At 41.4% G+C, this 25,809-nt stretch overlaps 1 protein-coding gene across 1 annotated transcript in view; it reads right to left on the reverse strand.

Annotated features, from left to right (window-relative positions):
* The window catches only part of LOC306972597 (vertebrate ancient opsin-like), a 38,664-nt gene extending 16,457 nt beyond the window's left edge, over positions 1-22,207 (reverse strand). The window contains exons 1-2 of the mRNA XM_079569259.1: positions 21,277-22,207; positions 11,897-12,225 (exon numbers count right to left, since the gene is read on the reverse strand). Coding sequence (XP_079425385.1) covers positions 11,897-12,225; positions 21,277-21,667 — 720 coding nt within the window. The 5' untranslated portion in view covers positions 21,668-22,207. The remainder of the gene's footprint in view (positions 1-11,896; positions 12,226-21,276) is intronic.
* Positions 22,208-25,809: the final 3,602 nt, after the last annotated feature.

A 25,809-nucleotide genomic window follows, 5' to 3' on the forward strand; every position in this document is an offset into this window, starting at 1 on the left:
TTAAACCTTTAAAAAGCTTCTTTCTTCAGGACCATTTCGGACTCTCACAGTAAACAAATCCACCAAACCTCCAGAAAAACATGGCAAAGACGTACAACAGTATCCAGAAAAACAATGTGGAACACAGAAACCACAAATGCAGTTAGCAGAAAAGGGCAAAAAAATTCAGCTGTACCAGGAGAGAGGGAGGTCGCTTCCTGTTTTAATGTTGGCATAACAACAGGCGAGTAAGTAAGTAAACTGAAGCTTAGAGAGTAGATTCAGATTTACTTTGATTATTATTATTTTCACTCAGTCAAAACCACGAGGGAGGAGTGTTAGAAAATACAATGAAATTGCTATATTATCATACTGGGTCAAGCTGTACAGTCGTACTCTCTCTGTGGAGGCATAGGGAGACTTGAATGGTAGGACGAGCGCAATATGTCTCGAGTTCATGTTTCCAAGTCTCGCACCGATGGTAAATAAACTTCTCCTGCCCAGTCCTCTTGTTCATTCTCCAACAATCACCTGAGAGAAGTCTTGTCTGATTTCTTATTTTATCAGTTTACATAATGTTTCTCTGATTATGATAATAATTACACTGCCTGACCAACAAAAAAGGCCACATGCTCTAATAATATTTAGTTGGACTTTAGCTTTGATTACAGCACTTATTCGCTTTAGAATTGTTTCAAAAAGCTTCTGCAAATGACCAAGTTCTTGTATTGATTATGGGAGAGTGTGACCACGGTGCAAAGCCCTCTCCAGCACATCCTCAACGGGGTCAAGAGCTGGACTCTGTGGCGGCCTATCCATATGTGAAAATGAAGCCTTGTGCTGATCCCTGACCCACTATGTCACAATGTGAGCCCAATAAATCCTGGAATTGTCATGTTGGAATATGCTCGTACCATCAGGGAAGAAGGAATCCACTGTCAGCTGATCTCGTTCTTTGTGCACATAGTGTTGCCAAACCTCGACCTGACCAACAGCAGCGACCCCAGATCAGAGTGCAGAGACAGTAGATGGGTTGTTGGCCGAATGCCCTTTTCTTCGTGTGTTTTCGGTGTTTGTATTGTCTGGGTGTTGCGTCAGTAGTAGCAGCAGTGGGGGGCTAACAGCTCATCGCTCACTGTGTCCTGGAACTGCCTAAACCAGCAGGCACACCTCTCCAGATGGATTCCCTCTGTGGCGACTTTTATCTCATTGTGTGACTGATCGTTAGCGTTAGTCCCTGCCTCGCTCTGCTTTAATAAATCAGATGCACCACATATTCCAGCCGGTTATTAATTATCTTTATGAATATTTAATGTGGTAAAAATAAAAGGCCCAGAATCATTTGCATATACAATCAGGTCTTTTGGTCAGAGGATGATGCTGTTATAAGACCTGTCATGTACACCTTGTTTTGCTTTGATTATGAATGCATTACTTCTTTTTAAAAGTCTAGTTTCTTGTCTAAATATGAATATACTGATGCTATATGTCGTTGTGCAGAAGTTTACCACTGGGTTTTCACTGATCTGATACAGATTGTAAAGTCCAGTGCAATACCTGTACTGTTTTGTGACCAATGGGGGCAGATTTTAATCATAGATGGGAGCAATCTAAAGAAGTCACAAATACACTGCCACCGAGCTGTTTCCCCAATAATGAGCCCTGACTTATTCAGGGACAGGAGACTGGCATTCCGGCTGCTCGCAAGGCGACGTGTATGTCACACAACTGACCCAACCATGCCGTGCTGTATTAAAGTGATTGGCTAAGATTGACATCACGTGACTGGCAGCCGCGATATCTCAGTATGTAAAAACGGTGGCCTATTCCTTTAACAGATCACCTTTCACTACTGATTTAGCCAAGGAGCTGTAAGAGAAGGGTGGAAGAGAAAATATAATATCACAATAAATCCACCCAACTTATTGACACTATTCAAAATGTTGCTAAACTCACTCAGATCCTAAAGCCTGGACACTTTTCCCACTTATTCCTTTGCAATCTTCTAACAAACAGGTCACGGTACAACATGTCACAAACCCTGTAAATCTGGATAAATAATTATGCAGTTGCTTTTTGCTTCATGTCTAGTCAAACTTCCACAGATTCATAACTCTGAAGCCGACAGACAGCAGGCTTGAATGGGACACGTCGGCACTTTTGGTCAGACAGCCTCATAAAAAACCCGAGGCCTATGAAATACTGCACAAAGCCTGCTGTCATTGAATGAACACATCGGCGTTCATCACGGCAGGCTGAATGAGAGACAACAATGAGGCTGACGTATCAAGAGACAGGCGGCAGACGCAGGAGCAGAGAGACGTTCGACAACATTTAATTAGGGCCCAGCATTCAGGGTCACAGACGGAATATAACCCATTCAACAAAGGTTGTGGGATGGGGTCAAACAAATAAAGTTTCTTGAACTGTGATATAATTGCATTGACTAAAATATCTAAAATATCTACCAATTACAAAATGTATTTACAATTTTTGTAATTGATAGATATTTTATACGACATGCTGTTATAGATAACTAGATAACACAAAGCAAAAGTTTGAGTAATGCTCAATAAGTCTTGGAGAAAAATTTAAAAAAGGTAAACAACGAATGAATCACGTACAATAGAACATTTCTAATTAAACACTGATTGGCATTTTCTAATTAAAAATGACTTGAATTAATTTTAATAATAATTTCAGCAGATTAGCTCCATCTTGCTTGCAACCTTGAGGGTTCTGTGCAGTATCTTTGCTGTTCCTAACGGCACTTTTCTGGACCCTTCACCAACCCTCCCAGCCCCCACACCCCGGTTTTTCTCCAGTGTCTCATGTTCCTTTTCCCCAATGCTCTGGGTTTCATTTACATTTTGTATGTTCTTCTTAAACCTTTATAGGGCAAGTGACTATTTTTGGTGATTTCTGCACACTTTACATATGGCCTCCCTGCTGCACATCAGGTAAAGAACCATGTCGTCCTGACTCAGCCAATCAGAAGAGATCACCCGACATCACAGATCCCACTACTGTGGCATTTGACCAATCAGATCGGTCCCAAAACCCCAAGTCAGGCTAAATTCATGGTACATTTCTCTACATAACTTCAAAACTAAAGGCCGTGGTAAGCTGATGAGACTCACACATTTTATTGGTGAATAATTGTGCTAAGTGATGATAATGTGTTGGTTTTTGAGGACGTACTGAAATAAGTGAAAATACAGCATGAAAAAGGCAGGCACCATATTTGATCCCCTATACCTAAAGTTAATTTTTTTTTCTTCCATATTTGGACAGGCCCTGTTGCACCTATTATTCATACAGTATTTTCTTGACAAAAGAACCAATAAACCTTATGACTATGTTTTTATGTTGCAAAAGGTTATTTTTAGTACCATCTTTAGGCAAACAGTATGGGAAGAGTTAACAAAAATAGGTTGTGTCAGTGCTGCTTATAAGGTTGACAAATCTGGTTGAAAGCAGATCACATCAGCTTATATTAAGTGGAACTCCTCTAATAAAGAGCCCCGGGCGGTGTCCCACTTCACTTGTGTTATTGAGGATTACACACTGCGTATAAGGACCATAAAAGTAAGATCACTCATTTTCTCAACAAGTGTGTCATCAACATCTACACTGATTAGATAGGTCTGAGAAAATGATTGAAATGATGTGTATTTTGCAATCTTTGATATCATTTCTATGGCAAACCAGCGTTTACATTCAAGGGTGTGACGCGCTTCCCATAGAGATTAATAAGGTGCTGAGGCAGTGAGGAAAGCCATTTAGTGTTAACTTTGATGAGGACGCCTGTCTAATTTATTCTTTGGTGTGTCAACATGAAAGCCATATTAAGTGGAAAATTGGGCTTGATATTTTTAGGTCTTGTTGTCCCACTTTGGTTTGGAGGCAAATGCTACTTGCAGGGAATTGAAGGATGCAGCGATACTACAACTACGAGGCCTCATTTCCCCATGGGCGCCAAGAAAACCATAGATTAATGGCAACATTTTCATAATTATTTTCTATAGGGAGTTTTGGTTTGAATATTTATCTTCTTTTGTAAGAACAGGAAATCTAATTAGCTTTATATAATGAAGTTACTTGGGTTTATATGATAAGAGCAAATCTGACCATATTTTCTTTCCACCAGTATTTATAATCACATCTATTTTCATCTAATCACATCTTTCTATGCAATTCCAATTACAGGACCACATTCTCCCCATGTAGATCCACAGCATATTCATTGAATGAATGTTACAGTGGGAAGAAAAAGTAAGTACACCGTTTCTACCTAAATTGGTCATAAAATGTGGTTTGATCTTCATCAAAATCATAAGAATGAATAAACAGTGTCTGCTTAAACAAACACCACCCAAACATTTACATTTTATCAGATTTTTATTGGCCATAACATGTAAACATTCACAGGAGAGTGTGGAATAAGTAAGTACACTGCCTGAATCTCGCTGAACTGCAACAGTCTTGTAAAAAGGAATGGTGTAAGATTCATCCTGATTATTGTGCACGTCTAATCTGCAACTACAGGAAAGCAAAAGAAGAGTCAGACACTATTTAATACAGGACCATTCCTCTTTATAAAAATGCTCTCCTGTGAATGTTTACATGTTATGGCCAATAAAAATAACATATAACATATAAGAATACTTTTTCTTCCCACTGCAGATCATATTATAATAAATGCATTATGTCATATAATCAAAGAAACAGAATCAATGGTTAGATTTGGAGTTTAGCTGCGCATGGGCTGTGCTCTGTGCCGACCTTAGGATTGTGAGACTGACGTCCAGCTCTGACAGGCAGATTACTGAATCCCTCTCCCTCTCATACTACTCTCCTGTCCAAACAAACAATAATCAATGGAAAAACTATTCAAACTTTGGCTGGGACATGACTGTGCACAAATTGAAGTGTTTAATGGCCCCGTCCAAACGTTTGATATTCTTCAAATGTGACCTTGTTTTATTACAAGCACAATCAACATTCACTAAACCACAGAGGTTTGTTGCGCTTTAATATTGAGTCGTCTGAACTGGAGAGAAACTGCCTTGTCAAATTATTAACAGACCTTCATTTAAATTTCCTACACGAAATTATTGCTCTTTTCTTGATTCGACACTGGGAGCTAAAAGTGAAAGCAGTTATTGGGTTGTGTCAAGCTGAATTATGAATACCAAGTCATTTCTCTCACAATGAACATAAACACAAGCCTTTTTAAACACAAGTTCTTTTGGATTTACACTGTGGAATACAGCAGCTCAGTATCATGCCTTGGCTTGTCAAATTGCAATTGTTTTGCCCTGATTTGTATAACACTTACAGGAAACAAAAGCTGGCACAAAGTTAAATGCATTCACTGTCAATTTGCCACCAAACACACTTTACTCCATCACTGAAAATACAGCCAAATTTAATCCACACGATGAGCTCAGCCTACGAGCAATTCATAGTTAAAAATTGTATGTTTCAAATGTTATAAAGGCAAAATCAAATATTGTGACTCTGGTCAGTCAGAAAGAACGGTCCACAGTCTTTGTTTATGCCCCACAGTGAGCTTTATTGATGCAGCATATCTCCCATTTCTTCATAAAATAGATCACAGTTAGTTTTTTTCCTGTCGTCATGCTTAGGTTGATTTGTTTGCCCAGGAATCTGCTTGTTTTCAGCAGAGTGCATCCATATCATTGTTATGCAAAAGCACCATGTTTTTTTTGTGTGTGTTGGATACTTTGGAAGCTGACGGTGGGTGGTGAAGTGATAATGGCAAATGAGACAGCCAAGGTGAAGGAGATTGACGATAATAAAGCATCATTCTGTGAGCAGGATGCAAAAAGGACATGCTGTTTCAGACATAGAGAAAGAATACCACAACAGGAGGAGCCCAGAAGGAAAGATTGCACTCAAATTGGGCACAGATTCGAGTAAGTATGCCACCAGGAAAACAATTAGAGTTTGACGTGAAGAGGTCCAACAAGGGAAATAAGGAAGAACGCTGGAAGAAAATAAAATACAAAATCAAGGAGCGGCCAACACGGCGAGAAAAACACTTGTAGTTCAGAGCTGTTCTGATGGAGAACTCATTTGTGGTTGAAGCATGTGGTGGTCGTGTGTGCATCAGCAGAAGCAGCAGAGGCGTGCTCTTATCAGGGACAAGTGTGGCAATTTCAGGTCCAAGAGAGGTCCACAAGTGTTTCCACAGCTGCGTCTCATCCTCCACTTCCATGTTCAGACTTCAGCGGCGTCTGTAAATTTATGTGTCTACATGGTGTCCCTGTACTTGAAAGTTCAGCGGGGAAGTTGGGGGAAGAAATGATTAAGATTGAAAAAGATGTTCCATCGTGATTGTGTACGTTTAGCAGCACACGGTATGGAAGAAACAGTTCGAGGGTGGTTGTCATATAAATCTTAGTTCCCTCGAATGCATACTGTCACTGTGTCATTGGGTAAGACACTTCTCCCGAATGGCTTGTGGATGAAAAAAGTCCCAGGGGCGGTGGGTGGACATTAGAACCTATACCGTATTTTCCGGACTATAAATCACACTTTTTATTCATAGTTTGGCAGGGGAGTGACTAATATGATATAATATTTTTTAATTCAAATATATAATTTCACATGCCGCTAGAGGGAACTGCAGGCTAATCGAGCAGCAGAAAGAAAGTTTGGAGTGAGTACTCTTACCACAAAGAAGAAAACTTCTGATCTCGACATGCGCAGCTGCGCTGATGTCCTCGCACTGACGGCCCTTTCGTTTCCATTCCCTTTAATAATCCCGCCATGTCGCGCTGGCTTGTTCATAAAGTTATCGAATTTACTTAGTTTACTTTACTCCCGCGTCTCACAGAGATGGGCTGTACCATCTTCTCAAACGGGGGAAACGCGGGGACAGCACAGCTGCCCTTTATTGATCAGGAGCGTCAGCGCTGCCGTGGCTCCAGAGGCAGAAAAGGAATGAAGCGCGATTTGTTGTTGAACATTAAAACTGTATTTTCAGCACATGTTGGCTCAGTAGGGCAAACATCTAAGAACAATGAAAGAAATAATACTTAATATTGGATAGGGAAAAAAATGGTCTTGAGAAGGGCACTTAAAGGGCACAGGGCAAAGGGGCAGGTGCTTGAGCACCACCTGGGCTCTATCTGATCTGTGACGCTAGCATACTGTACGCCTATTCAGCCTGTTTTTTTTTTCTTCATTAGGCATTTTTTGGCTAGTATTATATATACTTATACTCCGGAGTGATTTATAGTCTAGAAAATACAGACTATAAGTCGTATTTTGGTGTATTATGTAATTCCTTTGGCCCTTACTGGTCTTGGCTGCAAAATGTATTAAAATCTGACTTTGACTTTTTGTTGTCTTCCACCATATCCACATCATTAAAAAAACCTTGTACTAAGGTCCTCACTGACAAAAACACTTTCTTTATTCTTTTTGTCAGTTCAGAAAATCTTCTATCATTCTTTCCTGTATGTTTTATATATCGAAGGGACTCTCAACAAAGCAGAACTTGACAAGCAAAGTGTATTCTATAAAAAGCAGATGATGACCATAAGCAATAAAAGCATGACTTCAGTCCATGGCCTCCTCCATCTTCACAAATTAGCGCATTTCGCAGATCTACAGCTTCTCATAAAAGAGGTAGAGAAACTTCTTCAAAGCTCCTCTTGGCATGACAGCAAATATAGGTGGAGGCATGAGTGTCAGTTCTTAATTGACACTGCACTAGCTCATTTGCATAAAAACTACCCCCCCCCCAGTGCACTCACAATCTATTTTTGGATAATAAGATAGCAGGCCTGAAATTGCCAAATGGCCGTGGGCACATAGAAAAAAGCATCTTATGACCAATGAAATTACTTTATGACCAGCACAAGGTCACTCTATTCGATGTGGGCATTACACAAAAACGAGGAACCCCGACAGGGGCAGACCAGCACTCACACACTTTCATCTCTCCTACCTCTTCCTTGCTCCCTTGGTCCCTGTCCTTCAAGCCCCCTGCAGTCTCTACCTCGGTGCCACTCAGCCTTCAGGATGTTAGAGAAAAATTGTAGCACTTGAAAGGACGGCAAGAGGAATCCACAGAGACACATGCGTCACGTAATGAATGTGGTCCAAGGGCGAGGATGTTATGAAGTAGACTAGGAAACTGGCGGTTATCGAATCAGTTTAACCCTTAAATGTTATGGTCAGTAGCCTCCATCAAACTGGAAACTTGCCAGGAGGGTGGGGCTCCATAACAGCACCATGTGGGAAGACTGTCAAAGAAATGTCCATGACACATACATGTGTTGTAATGTATCGATAGACATTCACAAAGAACGAACTGTTATAGCACTTTATGGATTTAGCAAAAAACAATCTGTTTCTCCAACTCCAATGATGTGTATTTTGCTCAAAACTTTCCATAAAATACTGAATTGATTATAATTTTTCCTTTTGAGACAAACTCTGCTGAAATCGTTTTTGTTCCTCATTACCAATAAATATGTGAAGCCAAAGCAAACTCTCCGGATGTTTAAATTTAAATAAATTTGCAATTTCTTCCATAATTTGATAGAAAATATCCATTTTGCCAAATACATTGTAGCATTTTTCCCCATACTCTCAGAAGTTCAATGTCCTCCTTGCTTTGAGCTTTGGTGAGCACCATTAATTATGTTGCCACTATTTTGAATGATGATCATAAACAACAGAAACATGCAAATTGTCTTCTCAGCATCCACAGTTGAATAAAATTGCAGATTCAAACAATGCCTGAATTTTATTTAAACTGGGATGTGTTATGGGCATGATCATTTTCTTGAGTGTTGTACCAGACAGTTCCTGTACAGAGAAGCACATATCACTTCGATGTACCCAGATAAAAACACCAGCTCTCTCTCGATTCTCAATCTCCTCTCCACAATTTCCGCAGTGGAAGAGGCCACAAGGGCACACGACCACACTGACCCTCAGAACTTTATATCTGGTTTCATATGGTTTTATAGTTCTTCTGTCCTCGTCCACTTACATTACGTCCACACATTACGAAACCTTCTAAAATTCATTTTTCTCTATTTGCACACATTGATGTATCATTCATCTGAGGGCTGAGCAATGTGACAATATATATTGAATTATCGAATTATTGAATTATCCTCGGATCTTTGTGACGATCTACAGTAACGATTTATACTACGGGTACATCAATTCATGCATGAATTCATCATAATTCATGTACCCTTGTTATAAATCGATCTTCTACTCAATTTAAAGGAAGTAGTTAGTCTGTGCAGAAGGAAGAAGACAAAGTACCATTTGAGATTTAACAGAATTAATGCAGCTATTCCCTAAAATGCACAGGTCTATTATTTGCCTTCAGTTAATCTCTCTGCTTTTTTGATTATGGTTCATGATTATTTCTGGAGAAAAGCGTTTCTTTATATACAGTGTATTGTACAATGAGACACAGCCAGCAACCAATTCATCGGTTCAAGATATTGAACAGAATGTGCATCCCCAATGTGGTATTTTGGTAAAATCACTGCATTCTTTTTGTGACTTTGCTGCAGTGCTAAGCTCAAATACAGAGACTTTTCCCAGCCCACTCCTTGTATTGGTTGGTCTGCGACTCCGTCATGCTCTGAGAGACTCGCACATTTGCTTAGAAGCAGCAGATGGCAATATAAAGGCACAACAAAAAGTTCAAAAAGTCAGAACTTATCCTGTCTAAATACTTCTCTTCAAGCTTTAATCTGGCGAAAATCAACTCTTAATCTATCAAAGAAAATGGCAAAGTTTACTTTTGTTTAATTTTTGTTCCATGCGCGTTATCTGTCGCAAATGAAATAAAATAAAATGACACTATGCCTCACATTGAAATGACACCGTCTGGACGTGTTACTTGCCCTCTACTCCAGACTGCCCTGCTAATGGCATTTCACATCATTTGCTAGCTCACTCAAGACTCCATTAAAGGCCTGAAGAGTCACTCAAATTCTCTGCTGTTGTTCTCGTAATCCTGCACAGGAGAGGCACAGGTGCAAACAAGGACACGGGAAAACATTGGTGCCAGAAAGGGCCAATCAAAGACTTGTGTACGGAAACTAGTTTAAGCTGTTAGGATGAAAGAAAGGGTCACATGGGTCTCTAAAACAGGAGCGTATGGCTGTTATTAGAACAAAGGGTCGGTTGTATCTCTTCTATAACACTCCCAGTTGTTTGAGAGGAAGATTTTAGGCAGCTGAGCAGAGCGTCTGGACAGGAAGTTCTCGTGTTTATGTGTGTGTGTGTGTGTGTGTGTGTGTGTGTGTGTGTGTGTGTGTGTGTGTGTGTGTGTGTGTGTGTGTGTGCGTGCGTGCGTGTGTGTGTGTGTGCGTGTGCGTGTGCGTGTGCGTGTGCGTGTGCGTGTGCGTGTGCGTGTGTGTGTGTGAGCGAGTGAGGAGGAGGAAATGTTTGGGGACTTGAATTCGCAAAGCGAGCAAGAGTGCATTTTAGTGTGACCTCCCTGGAGAGAGTGGTGCCATCCACTCTGTCTCTACTCATAAACTTCTAGGCTGTCAGTCAGAGAACAAAATGCGCTGACTAGAGGTTTTAGAGGCTTTTTTTAATAGTTTTTACCAGTGAAAAAACAAACGATCTCAGTGCCCTGACCTTTATAAAAAGCTATTCACACATTCGAGAAAGGTTTTACAGACTTGCTCTATATGGGCTTGGAGTGGCACTGGCTTCAGCGATGCGTGAGATCGCTATAGTTTGTGGTTGGAACAGCTTTAGTTTGTGGTTGGAATTGCACGGTACGGTTATGACAGTGCGGCGCGAAGCAAAGGTCAAACTTATTCTTTTCACAAAGCAATGGAAATTTTGGCCTTGGCTCAAAAGGAAGCTATTACATAAAAGTGAATGCGTCAACTCGCTATTTTGGCTCAAAGCAGAAATGAGAAGCACATCCACAATCCGGTCAGGTTTATAAAATGAAAGTGTATTGTCGGGCGCAGTCTTTAGTCGTCATCCGTGCCTGAGCCACAGAGCTTTTGGGAATGGCATTCACCATGGCTTCAGCTATTGCAAAGTTCCTAATCCATGTTTGCATTTGACCCATCCCTTTGTCCAATTCTGCAGGGAAGCCTTCGAAGACCCATCAACAGATTTTTAGCCTCTAGGTTTGGGAGAACCTACCCGGAGAGTGGGTTTGTCCACTGAGCATGTTTTGAATGGATGAGAAAAGCCCCACTTGTTTCACGCATTGAGCGGGATATTCCTGCAAAGTCTAACATTTGTTCAGGAAATTGCTGGCGTTCCCTGTCTTAAGGCTAAAAGGACTTGCCGCCAAAATGTTTCAATTTCCCCATTTACAGAAATCTCTTGTGGTATTTCAAGGCTTTTGTAGAATCTCTCCTCTCTCAGAGTGTGTGTAGATGTGCCACGCTTCACTTAATAAAGTAACACCGCAGAGACAGGCTGAACATTTGCTGAGCAGGCGTTTTTTAAGCAATGATCCTATTTAAAAAGTTTAGCGGATTTCAACTTGACGAGAAGCAAAAAGCTGAAAAAAAGTCGATATATATTGCCAAATTTAAGTCGAATGCTTCCGTTCAGCACCACCATTTAATATTTCACGTCTCAACTTCTGCTAACGTGATTTCTAGATGGTAAACACTTTGCTGTGAGACTAATACATCACTTTCTTATTAAAAACAGTGCCACTTAATATGGTGTCATCAAAAAAGAAACACCAGGGTGCATTTTAAAGTTTGCTGAGCCAGTTTGATGCTGCTTACTGTGTTAAAATGGCTATCACTTTTCTGTCCTCTCAGCTGCACTGAGCGTTGAATCATTGAGTCGGCCCCCTGTGCATATTTGCCATAAACACTCTTACCAAACTAACTGGGCTTTTGGGGGGTGCACTCACCTGCCTAATGGCGAACAGCAGCTTCCCGTAGCAGAACACAATGACCAGGAAGGGCACAATAAGGCAGAAGATGAAGAGGCAGATGATGTACGAGGTGCTATTGGCTGTCTTGGCTGTCCAGTCCACGGAGCAGGTTGTCCCGGGACCCTCAGGCCCATAGTTGCTCCAGCCGAAGAGCGGGGGCAGGGTCCACAGCAGGGAGTAGAGCCACGTCAGCGCGATGCCCAGGGAGATCTTCCTGTAGTTGGATGCGTCGGCCTCCGTAGGGGTCATCATGGTGGTATAGCGCTCGTAGGACAGGACGGCCAAAGAGATGAGGGACACGATGCCTGCAGAGGAATAGACGGGAAGCAGGGTTACAATCACCAGAGGGTGTGATGTGACGCTCACGACCAGATTTACTTTGAACTCAAGTCAATTAAAAATAAAAAAAACAAGGAAAGTAAACTTAAAGGGACGACACAGAGTTTAAAAATTAAAAAAAAGTATTTTTATCCCCTTACATGTTCCAGCCATGTCCTAACATGTAGAATGAGCTCAGACCTGTTCACCACAATTGCCTCTAAAATCCTGCAATGTCACTCAAAAGGGTGTTGATTTGAGTCTGAAATGCCGCCATGCACGAGCTTAATATAGAAGCTGCAGTTACGCATAAGACCTGAGGTGGCAGTAGTGAGTATAAAATTACTAACATGCATCTAGCCCCTTTAACAATAGGAGTATGAGTTGTGTTGAGTTGTGTCACTGCTGGAAAAAAAGCAAAACATATATAGTGGGATGAAGAATTATGTGAACGGCTTGTAATATCTCACATTTCTGCCTAAATTGGTCATAAAATGTGGTCTGATCTTCATCAAAATCATAAGCATGAATAAACAGTGTCTGTTTAAACTAATACCACCCAAACACTTACATTTGATCATATTTTTATTGGCCATAACATGTAAACATTCACAGGACAGGGAGGCATAAGTGAGTACACCGCCTGAATGGCACTGAACTGCAACAGTTTTGTAAAAAGGAATGGTCTAAGAGTCATCCTAATCTGCAACTACAGTAAAGCAGTTATTGCTGCAAAAGAAGGATCGGCCAGCTATTTGATACAGGGGTTCACTTACTTATTCCACGCTGTTGTGAATGTCTTTCTATAAAATATCTTCATAAACCTGTGAATTATTTTTTCTCTTGACGATAGCACGTTATCCAGGCCATGATTCTCCCTGCACCATACTTCACAGTGGGGATAGGGTTTGGATGTTGAGGTGCTGTTCCATTTTTCCTCCAGAAAAATAAATGCAGATTAGATGTTCACGACGATCAGGATAAGTCTTGGACCATTCCTCTTTACACAACTGCTGCAGTTCAGCAAGATTTCCGGGGTGTACTTACTTTTTCCACGCTGCATTGTGAATGTTTACATGGCCATTATGATTAAATGTGAATGCTTGGGTGGTATTAGTTTAAGCAGACACTATACTCATTCTCATAATTTTAATAAAGATCAGACCACATTTTAGGACCAATTTAGGCAGAAATGTGGGAGATTACAAACCGTTCACATACTTTTTCCTCCCACTGTAAAAGCAGACTTTTTATAACAATCACAACACAACAAACTGTTTATATAAAGTAGTTAACTGTTTTTGGGCTGCAAATATTGTGTCCTGCTTTTCCACTAAATCAGTTACTTCCCAATAAAGCTATTAATCTATTGCCTGTGTTATGTCACTGGCTGAGAACAGCTGCTGTTCTGATGTGTTTTAGCCTGGTTCATGCTTTTGAAGAGTCACCCTTTGTTTAACTGTGCTCACTGTGAACCGTGGTAGCAAGTTGACTCTTGACAAGGGTTTGTAGCGCCTGAATCAAATCAACTTTAACCTAAAACCCTAACCTAAAGAGACTGAAAGGAGAAAATTGAAAACACTGAATTAGCTGCTGACTCCTGCTCTGAGCTCTGGGCTCTTGGAGTTCTGCCAGAGTCTGATCCAGGCGTATTCAAAGTTTTTGTGTGAAAGTAAAACAGCTCAACGGGACATGCTGGAGGTGAAATGCACCTGTTCACGCAGTTTTTACAACACGGTTAGTGTTTGGGCTGAGCAGGGAGGCTCTGTGGTCATTTTGGAATACTGTACTGGCTGACTTTGTCTGAAGAGGTTGCAGTTCTCCAGGGAGAGTGAGGCACTGGTCTGGAAGATTCAAATTACTTGCTTGAATTGACCCCATAGCCAAAAAGCCAAACATGATTTTCTATTTTCTCTAATTAGATTGAAGTATATTCTCTATTTCAATATCTATTGGTGACCGACCTTAAAAATATTGCAATTGCAAAATATTGCAAAAAAAACAAAAACAAAATTCAGCCCAACCACCATTTACCATGTAAATACTGCTTGTAAATGTTATCTAGTTTTTCATAACCCTTCAGTTCCAGTTTAAATCTCTCTAGGAACAAGCATATTACGTATATACAGCTGTAAGCTCAACAACTTAATACACGTTGGTGTCCTCGGGAGGATTTTCCCACTTTTCATCAGCCCACTGCCATATTTTCAATTGCTTCCAGATACCGCATTTACGTTGCAATGTTCTGGCGGACAGACTGCTGAGATTTGGCCTTTTATGAGTTGGTTTGAGCAATATAAAAATGTCAACACCCGTTTACGACCACCTCCATGTGGTCGTGTTTGATCCGGACACAATCACTGTTGGCAACCAATCCCCAACAACAAACACGGCCGAGATTTCGGCTCAGTGGCTCCCGCTCTCGTTCGGCCCTTTTATGTTCTTTTAGTCATTCTGTGTGAGGGATTTCTCCTACGGCTGTTTCTTCACAACAGGTGGTCCACGGCCTGCCACATGTTTGGCTTGTTGTAGTGCAATAATGTGAAATAAAGCGCGGTGAAGGAGGAGGGGGCTTGGGATATAGCAGTTGTGCTTAATGCCTGAAGTGAAAGAAGTTAATCTGACAAAACTGTAGGTGTGCACTAAGAAGATTTACATTCTTTTATTCAAAATACTTCATGACTGCCAATATTTTTAGTCAGCGTTGGATGATGTTATTAAAAAAACAAAATCTATATAACTGTTCAGTATTTAAGTTTCAACAAAGGTCAAGCTTTAAGATTCAGATATACAGCTTGTATTTCTGCTGTTTTAGATCTGTGGTTCTCAACAGTAATGGTTTGCAGGTCTCCTCGTCACCATGGGATAAGATGCGACCCAAAATAGGAACTGGACGTGTTATCCATGACATAAAATATTGTATTTTCCTTGTTGATTGAGGCATTATATAATCCTACAAAGCTGAAATAATGATCAAGCCATCAGCCTTTTTAACAGACTAAAGCCATGTTTTCTGACTTTTTCAGTGTGATTATTGCAAGGATGTTGTGATGATGTTCCACGACCGGATTTTTAGATGACATCGGCTTAGCTTCATGTTATATTGCACATCATTGGTCCTGGTTCACCATTTCTTCTATAGATATTGACCACTGCAGACGCCACACACGCTGCAGTTTGAGACATCTGAACCTGCCGCTTATCAAAGCCTCTCCATCATGGTCAACGTTCCCTTCCCGTGATTGACCAAAATCTTTGCAGTACTCTTATAATAAATGCCATACACACACCAAAGTGGTCATTACAGCAAGGTAGCATTTTACAGTATCCACAGGGCAGTCATTAAGATGCATGGATGTGACAGTCAGTGGATTTTTATATAAACCCCTGAGTGGGTTCAGGTGAAGCATTGATAGGCATCTCTGAGATTGCTGATGTTTTCCCGCTGTCTCTGGCGCCTATTATCTGCCTCTGAAAGACGATCCAAATCAAATTACTGTCGCTTGAAATTGCAAAGCTAATTAACAGCTCTCTTCGAGGGACTCTTATACAAAGCCATCATGAGGAAATAAACTTAATATTCCACAACTGTAACCTTTTAGATTGTGTTCTCATTCACCATTCAACACTGATACAAAGCCATACACGCGGAAAAGCCAGCACTGGTGTAGCCGTTTTGGAGCAGGATCAAAGGAAGCAACAGAATTTAATATTCCCAAGAGAAACCTTTTCTGATCTGATAATGTCTGGAATCAGAAAGAGCTGTTCGGTTCCATGGCACAGACTATGCCCTGTCTGTTACAGTACATCCAGGAAAACACTGTGTGAATGAAACATGAGGTGAAACAAAGTCGTCTCACTCAATCCCACTTCTTCCTTCAACAAATGTACGTGGAGCTTTGAAAGAGGGCCCGAGCCACGAAAAGCAGCCGTTCACCAATTCAGCCACTGACTTGATTTGGAGCTCTCATTCTCAACCATTATCACATAAAACCCTGTCGGTCAGAACTTTACAAACATGTTCTGAAAGGCTTGTGCATCAGCTCCTAGAGTATTTCAGTCTCCTCTCAAATGATGAAGCTCCTGGACTTGTCTGTCATGTACTCTGTCTGAATATTGATTATAAAACATAATTGCAAAGCTGACAAAACTCGATAGATAAATCCCAGGTATTGAAACAACTCCCATACACTACCGCAGTAACACCTCAGCAGAAGAACGACCTCGCTGTATATTCGCCCGAATCCCCACCTCAGGAGTAGATCCATCCTCCCCGCTGCACCATCACTATCTTCCTAATCACTATCTGTAGGCAGGTTGCCAGTTTGGGCGGTTTTTCAGGATTTACGCGGGGGAAAAAAACAGTCCACGGATTCGGGCAGTGCCGTTTTCTGTATAAAATATACCATTCATAAAAAATCCTCAAATCCAACACCTATAGGATTGCTCTGTGTGACACATGACTATACGTACGTCACATTTGGAATATTGAAGCCCTGCTTTGCAATGGAGGAGTAATCAAAGTAGACATGCATCTGGCATACAGGTAGCACTTGCTTATTTATGAGACAGGCTCATTATCTGACTGACCTTTCTGCCAGTAAACTATTGTTCCTCATTCTTTCTCCCAACTGCCTCCACCGCTCATGACGAATTAACTTCAACCGGGCCAGGTGTTGCCAAGACCATCTACAATTTCCCCCCGCGCACGAGCATATTCTCAATTATAGCGAGGAGCGTGATCTCAGGGAGGAATAAGAGGCTGAGCGGGGTGCGAGGTTAATCCACTGGTGATGCAGACGTTCCACTCGAGGGGGGAAAGTGGTGTCAGTCAAAATGCTGTAGGTGTGGATCTGGACAACTGAACTGATCAATAATAATGGTAAATGGTCTCAACTTATATAGCGCTTTTCCACCTACATTAGGCACTCAAAGTGCTTTACAGCAAGGATCCACTCACCCATTCATACTCTCATTCATACACCAATGTACGCAGACACTGGGGGCAATGTGGGTGAAGTGTCTTGCCCAAGGACACAACGACAGTGTGCACTTTCAGTGGGATTCAAACCCCCGACTTTCCGATCATGAGACGACCCGCTCTACCATCTGCACCAATGTCGCCCCCTTAATCCCTTTAATATGACAACAATCATGTCTGTGTGAATACATAATTCCCCCAGTTTTGAATATTATGGCTAGGGCTGGAAACCGTTAATTTTTTTTTTGATACCAGTAGTTTAACGATACTTGGTTTTCGACACCGATACCTGAACAATACTTTTTTGACACCTATACTATATTATTAGTCATATAGAACCATAAAACAAGTGAATAATGTTAATTTATTAATTTTCCTTCAATTTAATTTCTTTTGCATTTGTATCATTTGAAAAAAACACATTTTCACACACATATTTGCCACCTTTTAAACTTTTTTTTTCATGTTTTTTTCCTCCAAATGTTCCATATTTTTTCAAAACAAAAAAATGTAATAAAAAACTGTTTTTCTCTAATTTTTCCAAATGTTTCCCCCAAAATGTTCTCACATTTTCATTTTTTTCCAACTTTTTTTCTTTTTTCTTTTGCCCCAAATTGTCCCAATTTTTTCTCCATATTTTTTTTTTATCCATTTATTCCAAAAAAAAAAAAAATCTTTTAAATTTTGATGAAACAACAGCATCAAAGCTTGAAAATAAAGATTTTAAATTTCTTTTCAGTTCCTGCTTTCAATACTTTTACTTTTTGATACCAGTTAGTACCTAAACCTTTTTTCTTTGCGACCTGACTGGTATCGTTTAACGGCACCCAGCCCTAAATATGACTCAAATGATAATTTCTCTTCCTCCTTTTGTTGAAAGAGAAGACGTTGAACTTTTTTGGCAGTTTCTCTCTCTCTTCTGTCTTACAGCGGGAAACTTTCTATCAGTTGAATGCTAACCAGTTCACATAACCTTTGGAAAATAGCAATATTAAAAGCGTGCCCTCCCTGAATACTTTTTCATCTTTTGCGTCATAATCTACTCGTCTTTTCGCTTTAAGTTTCAACCTTAAAGAGATTCTTTCTCAAGTTACTCATTCAACATCTGAAAAGGAAACAAGTCACCTTCGATTTGATACAAAAGTCAATGTCAAGTCCACATCTGACATTGACAAGCGTCGGATGTTTTGACTAAAAGAGGCAATTATCGGCGCCGTGCCACAGCGACGCACTCTTTTATCATTAATTCCAGACTTCCTCGCACTTAAACACGTTAGCAAAGTTTCAAAGCAATGTCAGAGATGGTGTCGTTCCCTCTCAGGCTGATCTCAGTCATTATTCCACCAAACAATGGCTTTCTCTTTTCCCCGTTCCCTGACCCTCCCTCGCTCTGCCTGCGCCTTGTTTCTTTATGATCCCATTCAGGAATTACTCATCCATAACCAATGAACGCTCTAATGATGTCCGTGAGCTATTGCTTCTATCCCTCACACGTATGCAGCCGGTTTCTGCGCTTACAAGCCAAGCCCTGTCAGAGAGAGTTTTATAAATTGGCTCCTTGTGGACAACAGTGTTTCACATCTCCAGATCGTGCTTAATCGCAGCATAACACTTGAGTTAACGAGACAGCAAGACCACATTCGGATACACAAGTTATTACAGGCTTGCTCTATTCACAGTCATTTTGTTTTGGAAATTACAAGCCTATCCCACTTTGTAATTTGAAAAAGGCGGGCTCTGGAGTATTTCTGTATTGAAAAACTTTTGACTGACTCTAAGAGAGAGAGAGAGAGAGAGAGAGAGAGAGAGAGAGGCATTTCAGTTTGATTAAGTTGGAGGCACACAGCAAAACGTTTAACAATAGCTGAGATGGATTCACAGAGAAACTGGTGTGATGTCACTGCATTTACAGTACATTTCCCCACTCCGGTGCTGCAGTTCCGTAGGGTCATTCAAAAGTACGCTATGATATTATTGCACCTCCAATTACAAATTTCCAAATGCATTATCATATACAGTATAATGAGAGACAAGCTCAAAAAGAGTGGGCGAGGTCATGGCAAAGTGAACTTCTCCACATTCTTTGCATAATTATCCAAGTAGTGTTTTCATAGATTTAAAGGAACAGGCCACCGTTTTTCCCATACTGAGATATGTTCCTACCTGAGCTTAGACGAGTTGATGTGTAACTGTCTGGTCTTTGTGCGTGCGCTCAGTCACGCAAAACAACTAAAGATGTTGTTAGCATTTGGCCTCTCCCAATGTATTCCTATGGCTTCAAACGGGGGTGACGTTGGAAGCTACCACACTCCTCCATGAGCACGCACAAAGACCAGACAGGTACGTATCAACTCGTCTAAGCTCAGGTAAGAACATATCTCAGTCTGGAAAAACGGTGGCCTGTTCCTTTAAGACTTTGCTATCAGTGTTAATCCTATAGGTTATTCAGATGTAATAACTGTATGCACGGCATTCTTCTCTCAAATATCAGACTTTCCATCTGTGGCAGGACTCTCCTTCACCTGTATGTGCGTGTGTGAAGTACCCAGAGGCTCTTTTCAGGATGAGTGAGTGCAGTTGTTTGAGGAGATGAGAGGCGTTGGACGCAGCGAGACAGAGGGAGGCCATAGTAAAACATTTATTATTGCATCAAACAAAGTTGATCAGAGGAGGATAAGGTTGTTGGCTGTGGACTGACAGCCTGCCGTGTGCTCTGGTGTGGATCATAGATGTTTGAGAAGCGCTCAATACTCATCAAGCTGTAGTTGTTTTTCATCAGCTGAAACGACTTGGACAGTTTTGTACGGGGGAAAGTTTCCAAGCTAGAATGATTTGTATCATACAAAGACGATCACACAGCCTTATATTCACAAATGATTAGGCGATTCTTCTGACAATATTGAATGAAGGTATGAGATGCTTTGCTCATGAGAATGAAGGCTTGATAACACGATTCCCAGCGAGAACTTATGCTTTTGGCTCTCAAGCTTGACGTCACCCCAAACCTGACCGTCATTTTGGTCCATTTGCATGTTTATCAGCCCTGCGGAGCCCTCTCTCATTACACACATCCCGCGGGTGATTTGCTATTCTGTTCCTAACACGGATGTACCTGCAGGTGCATGCTCACTGACTGCGACCGAATGTCTCCCCTGTGTGCACCGTCCCGCCAAATGAGTTGCAATGATTCCACATTGAGCCAAAATGAGCAGAGATGGCGCTGTGCTGGCCCCAGGCGTGGCCACTCATGTGTTCACTAACAAGCAGCCAGACCCAATGGACGGGTGCCAAAAAAAGCAGAGACGTTCTACAATTAGACCTGGATGTAGTTTAAATCTGAATTCTTCTCATATTTCCCCAAATAAATGATCACCAGGATTACTTATCTGGGTTAGGGATGTCAGCAGGAAAATCAGCAGGTTACAGTAGCCAATAGCCTGTTATTTTATAGGTGGAAACATTGCTGGTATCCATCACAGAAAGACTTTTTGAATCAATTAGCAGTGTTCTTAAGACAAAATGTAAAGAAAGAATTTTGATTCCTTGTTTTTTCCTTCTTTCCCCCCCTTTAATATGTATGTGCATATTATTGGCTAAATGAAAAAGTCCTCTTTTGCCATATTGCGTTGGGGTTATGGGTTTCAGCCACGATCTCTCAGGCTATAAACTTTGGAGTTGTTTGGAGCAGGTTCGCATAGCACGATTCACCTCCACACGGTCCACGCCTGGTCGGACCAGCCACTATTGCACCAGCGCTGCCCCACGATGTTTTAACAAGTCATTACTAGGACAAGTACTGTGCGTATACCCATGCACCTATAGTGAGACCAGACTCACCCGAGGCGAACACGCACGCTGGTTGTACTATCAGCACCGTGCAGGCTATTGTAAACCTTTTCTATACACTCACGGAACAAGCCCGCCGGAATTACCGCTTTGAAATCCCGCGTTTAGTCCACCCAGCACTAAAGCTGCTACAATCCAAACGCCTGCACAATATCACATCAGCGCTATCACTCAAAAACAAACACATGATGTTACTATATCGACTACTTACCAAAGAGGGAGTTGGCGAACCCGTACCACATACATCCTCCTTTCCCAATCAGCCAGCGTCCCTGCGTGCTGGCGGCGAAGCTGAACGGTGTTCCAAGTGTGCACACGAGCAGGTCGCTGACGGAGATGTTGACGAGCAGCAGGTTGATGGGCGAGCGCAGCATCTTGTAGCGGCAGAACAGCAGCAGCACCAGCACGTTGTTCACGAGCCCGAACGTGCCGATGAAACCCAAGCACACGGCCACCACCAGGTGTCCTGTGGGACTGAGGGTACTCCGCTGCGACTGCTCTTCCCCGGGGACTGCGTCCAACTCGTCCGCGTCCCAGGCTCCAACTCCGGAGCACAGCGCGCTGTTGAGCCGCGCACAGTCGCTCAGGTTGGACAGGATCATAGCAGTCCTGGATGAATGGCTGCACGGAAAGGTGCTTAATAATTTGTGACTGCCATGTGTCTAGCGCGTGAGTGAGTAGAAACATAAAGCTCGTCACCACGTGCGGACTCTGGTGAAGTTGTTGTGTTGTGGAAACTAAACGATACAGGCAAGAGTTTGGACTTGTCCGCCACTGTCTCAGTCCTGCTTTAAATCACTTACGCACTCCGCGATGGTCTTCAGTTTGTATATTAAGCACCGAGCATTATCCTCCTCCTCATCATCTTCATCATCATGTGGCTCAGCCCCGCGCTGCGTAAAAGCCAACCGCTGCTCGTTTCAATCTCCCTCGAACTTTCGGATACTCTTCTTTGTGCGCTTTTACGCGCATCCAATGAGCGCGTGCGGCTGAAAGTAGCTGTCCGTGGTACTGAACTAGCGGCTCCTTCCATGAGAAATGCGGAAACATGGTTGGAAACATTGGAAAACTGCATGAGCTTTAAGATCTCCCGCAGTGCTGTACTTGTCACGCCCTCCCAACAGAGAAGCAAAAGCCTAAATAAACACAGACTTCAGACAAAGAGCACAAATCTGTGAATAAAGTGTACAAAGAGGTCACCGTGTGTTTGCCAACTTTACTGGAATCAGGATCATTCTCAAATGTCTGTTCATTTGTCTACTTGATTATCGCACATTATTTCCACAGATTTGATGTCTCAGTCTAAGAATATTTCAAGTTCAAAATATATCTTGAGGCACTGGAACAGAAGGTAGACCTGGATGTATAATTTGCAATGATTCATGTTTAAACCATATAAAAAGATGTAAAAAACACATGCAGGCAGATAAAATAAAAGTCCATTGAATCAAGATGTCTCAATTTATTAGACCTTTTCTATTGATCTATTTAATTCTTTATATATTTAAGTACTGAAAACCAGTTTAACGAGAACTGCTAAAAGTTTATTATTCACTTTAGAATATTGTGTCCTTTCTTATGGCGATTGAATTAAGGAAATTGTGCACTGACTCATGCCAAGATATTTCTAGACTTGTGAATACAAATATGCAGCACCAGTGATGACACCACCAAACCCAGCAGGCGATTGTGGTTGTCAATGAGCCTGCAAATATTTACACATTGGTCTGGTTGCACAGTCCTCTCCAAAGACAAAATTCAAGCATATTTTCCTGCGTTTTTCTTATCCCTTTCTCTGCTTTTTTTTTTTCTTCTTTCCATTCGCAAAATGTAATCACCATTTTCCCAGCCTGTCTGCACTCCGGCGCTGAAAGCAGGAGCTCTGGGGAGGCTGGAATAATGAGGAACAGGGAAATGCTAAGTGTCACACATCCACCGTTACGTGTCCATACATTGTGCTGCAGCAGGAGGGGGAGCTGTGCGCCTCCTTGTTTGCGGAGAGCACTCAGCTGCTGCCACTGTGAACCCTGGACACCCCACCAATCACACAACAGCCTGTTATCTACTTTGTATGCGTTTGGGTTCACTGTAAACTGGCACATATATGGGCTTTCTGTGGAGGATGTCGCTTCTGTATTTGTCGATTAGCGAGTTTTGGTCACATGACTTTTGTCTGTTAAGGGCATGGATTAGAGCATTTTTTTAAACATCTTCCCTCTGCCTGGAATGTTACAAATGGTATGCAAATGAGGTCGCAACATGGCAACTGCATAGCATCAGAAACTAAATGAGTGTCAATTTTTAATTATGAAATGTGTCATCATTTGTTTTGACACCGAGAACGATGTAAGTGCGAACCCTTTATAATGAAAAGATTTCTATTGTCCAGAGAATCCCATTAGTGCATGGTTGTTATATGTTACAAATTGATTCCCATTCATACTGCCTTTTTTGCTCCGGTGTCGGCCCCTCCACTTGAACGTGCTTGATGTCTATACGGTAAATGCTTTAACTGACACGTTATTGACTGTCTTCCCAACTGTCTTCCCTGGGGATCAAATTATCTTTCCTAGAACAGCGTTGGTGGTGTTTCTGGAAGTGCACACAGTCTTACATTCTTCTTTACATTTTAGTTGAGTATTTGCGTAAAGGTTTTTGCTTGGGGGCAGCAGTAGCTTAGTTGTAGATGTTGTTATTATTGACCACCCAGTTTGCCAAACCATGACTGTGCGTGTGTGCGATTGCTTAGAGGTAAAAGGGACTGTTGCCAAAGTTTTGGTGTGCAATAGTCCACCTAAGGGAAGGGAATGGTTAAATAAGCAGCTTGCCAGTGTTTGGGGGTAACTTACTACAAAAGTAACCAGTTACAAAAATATATTACTTTTTTCAGTAACTAAGAAACATATTTGTTAAACAAAATGTGGAAATAAATGTCATTGCAATTCAAGTAACTTAAGTTAAAAGTACATTTAAATAGTTTGATGTATGAATGGAGGACTGCCAAACTCCCCCCAGATAAAATGAAGCACCAAATCAAGTTGCACATTGGCGTAAAAGATCTGCAGTTGTGTTTAGCAAACGTCGTCAAAACAAAACACCCTTTTGCCCAGTAGCATTATCACTATTTTCAGATTATATTTTGCCAACAGTAACTCAAAAGTATCTCAAAGTAGTGCAACCCAGCTACATTTTTGAAACAGTAATATGTAATACAAACCGCTGTAACTAATAATATAGAATATATTACAATTTCAAAGTAAGTTGCCCAACACTGCAGCAAAGAGGGTGGCAGCAATGTGAATGTAAAATGCACTCTGAATGATATTACAATTCAATCCAAAATGTTCCGTATCAAAACAGGTTATTATCTGATTTCTTTGATTACTCGGTTTATCAAACTGTGTGTTTGTTTCATTCATGACATTATAACCAGGTTCATGTTCACTTTGTTTTAGTCTTTCCAACTATAACTATGACCAGCATTTTCTTATCTTTTTTAGATGACACGAATAAAGCATAAAGAAAATAATCTTGGAAATCTACCCGATGTCGTAATCTCCAGTGATCTATTAAGGCACTACATTTAAACTCAGTTTCATAAAACTTCACTTGAAAGTAGATATTCGGGAAATTGGTTTTGTTCTTGTCAAGACTGATGAGGTGTAAAAGTCTAGACACACATGTGGACCTCTCGAGAGGGCGAGCTCCTCAACAGTCAAAAAACTAATTACGCCACAGTCTCAATAAAGCAAAAAAAGCAAAATCATCTGAACTGCATGCCCCTGCAACAATATGCACTTGACTTTGCGCACGGATGGAAGGTTAGAGCACGAGACGGAAACTCCTTCAACAACATAATGTGAATTCCCTGCCGCCAAACTGATCAGACGGGTTCGAGGTAATTACCCGTGAAAAAAGGTATCCAGTGGCATTTAGCCTGACAGCATCTTCCCAACACAGACTTCTAATTGGGCTGAATTAAGACATCTGAATACCTGGCCTTGGAAGTGATTTCAGAGGGACTGGTCACTTGGTATTTCCAGGTCAACTTGTAGACTGCACTGGGAATATATCAGGGAAGAAAAAGTGCAAATGGGGCTAAAAAGCCATCTCGAGAATATGTGTAATTTTCCTGTAATGCAGATGTTTTTGTTGTCTATAATCGTCTAAGATGGCTGCATGCAAGACACTCAACAGTTTTCCGGTGCTCGTACATGGCTGTCTCTGCTATAGCCATGTATTAAGGACTGAAGGAAAGAAGACTGAGGGTTGGATATACGCTCAATTGGTCTTGGAGAGCAAAAAAAAAAAAAAGAGGCTTTTTGTCAGAACGAGAGTGCGACAATGAGTGAGAGTCTAAAAAAGAAGTTTGGAGCGGGTCAGGAAAAGGGTACAAGACACTGAGGGGACCCGCTGAAGTAAATAGACTGTGGCACTGAGAAAAAGGCGAGGGACAAAGCGAGAGATATATCTGATTTGAAGGTTAAGGCTCTTGAGGATATCAGCGTTTGACCCTCTCGCTTTTGTCAGACAGTGGTTTACGTTTCCCCGGAGGAATGTAAAACATATTAGTTTAATACAACCCAAAATACGGGAACAGGAAACAGGAAACAGTGTTCAAGTTTCATCATGTCTTCAGCTCATTGTGGGTTTTCCGGTTTGCTTTTCGGTTTGCCCTTAAAACTTAATGGCCTAATCTTGGGAGTAAATGTCAAAAATCGCTTTCAGAAACAGCCTTTCTAAC

Source organism: Gobius niger (assembly GCF_951799975.1).
Source record: "Gobius niger genome assembly, chromosome: 13".
Lineage (NCBI taxonomy): Eukaryota > Metazoa > Chordata > Actinopteri > Gobiiformes > Gobiidae > Gobius > Gobius niger.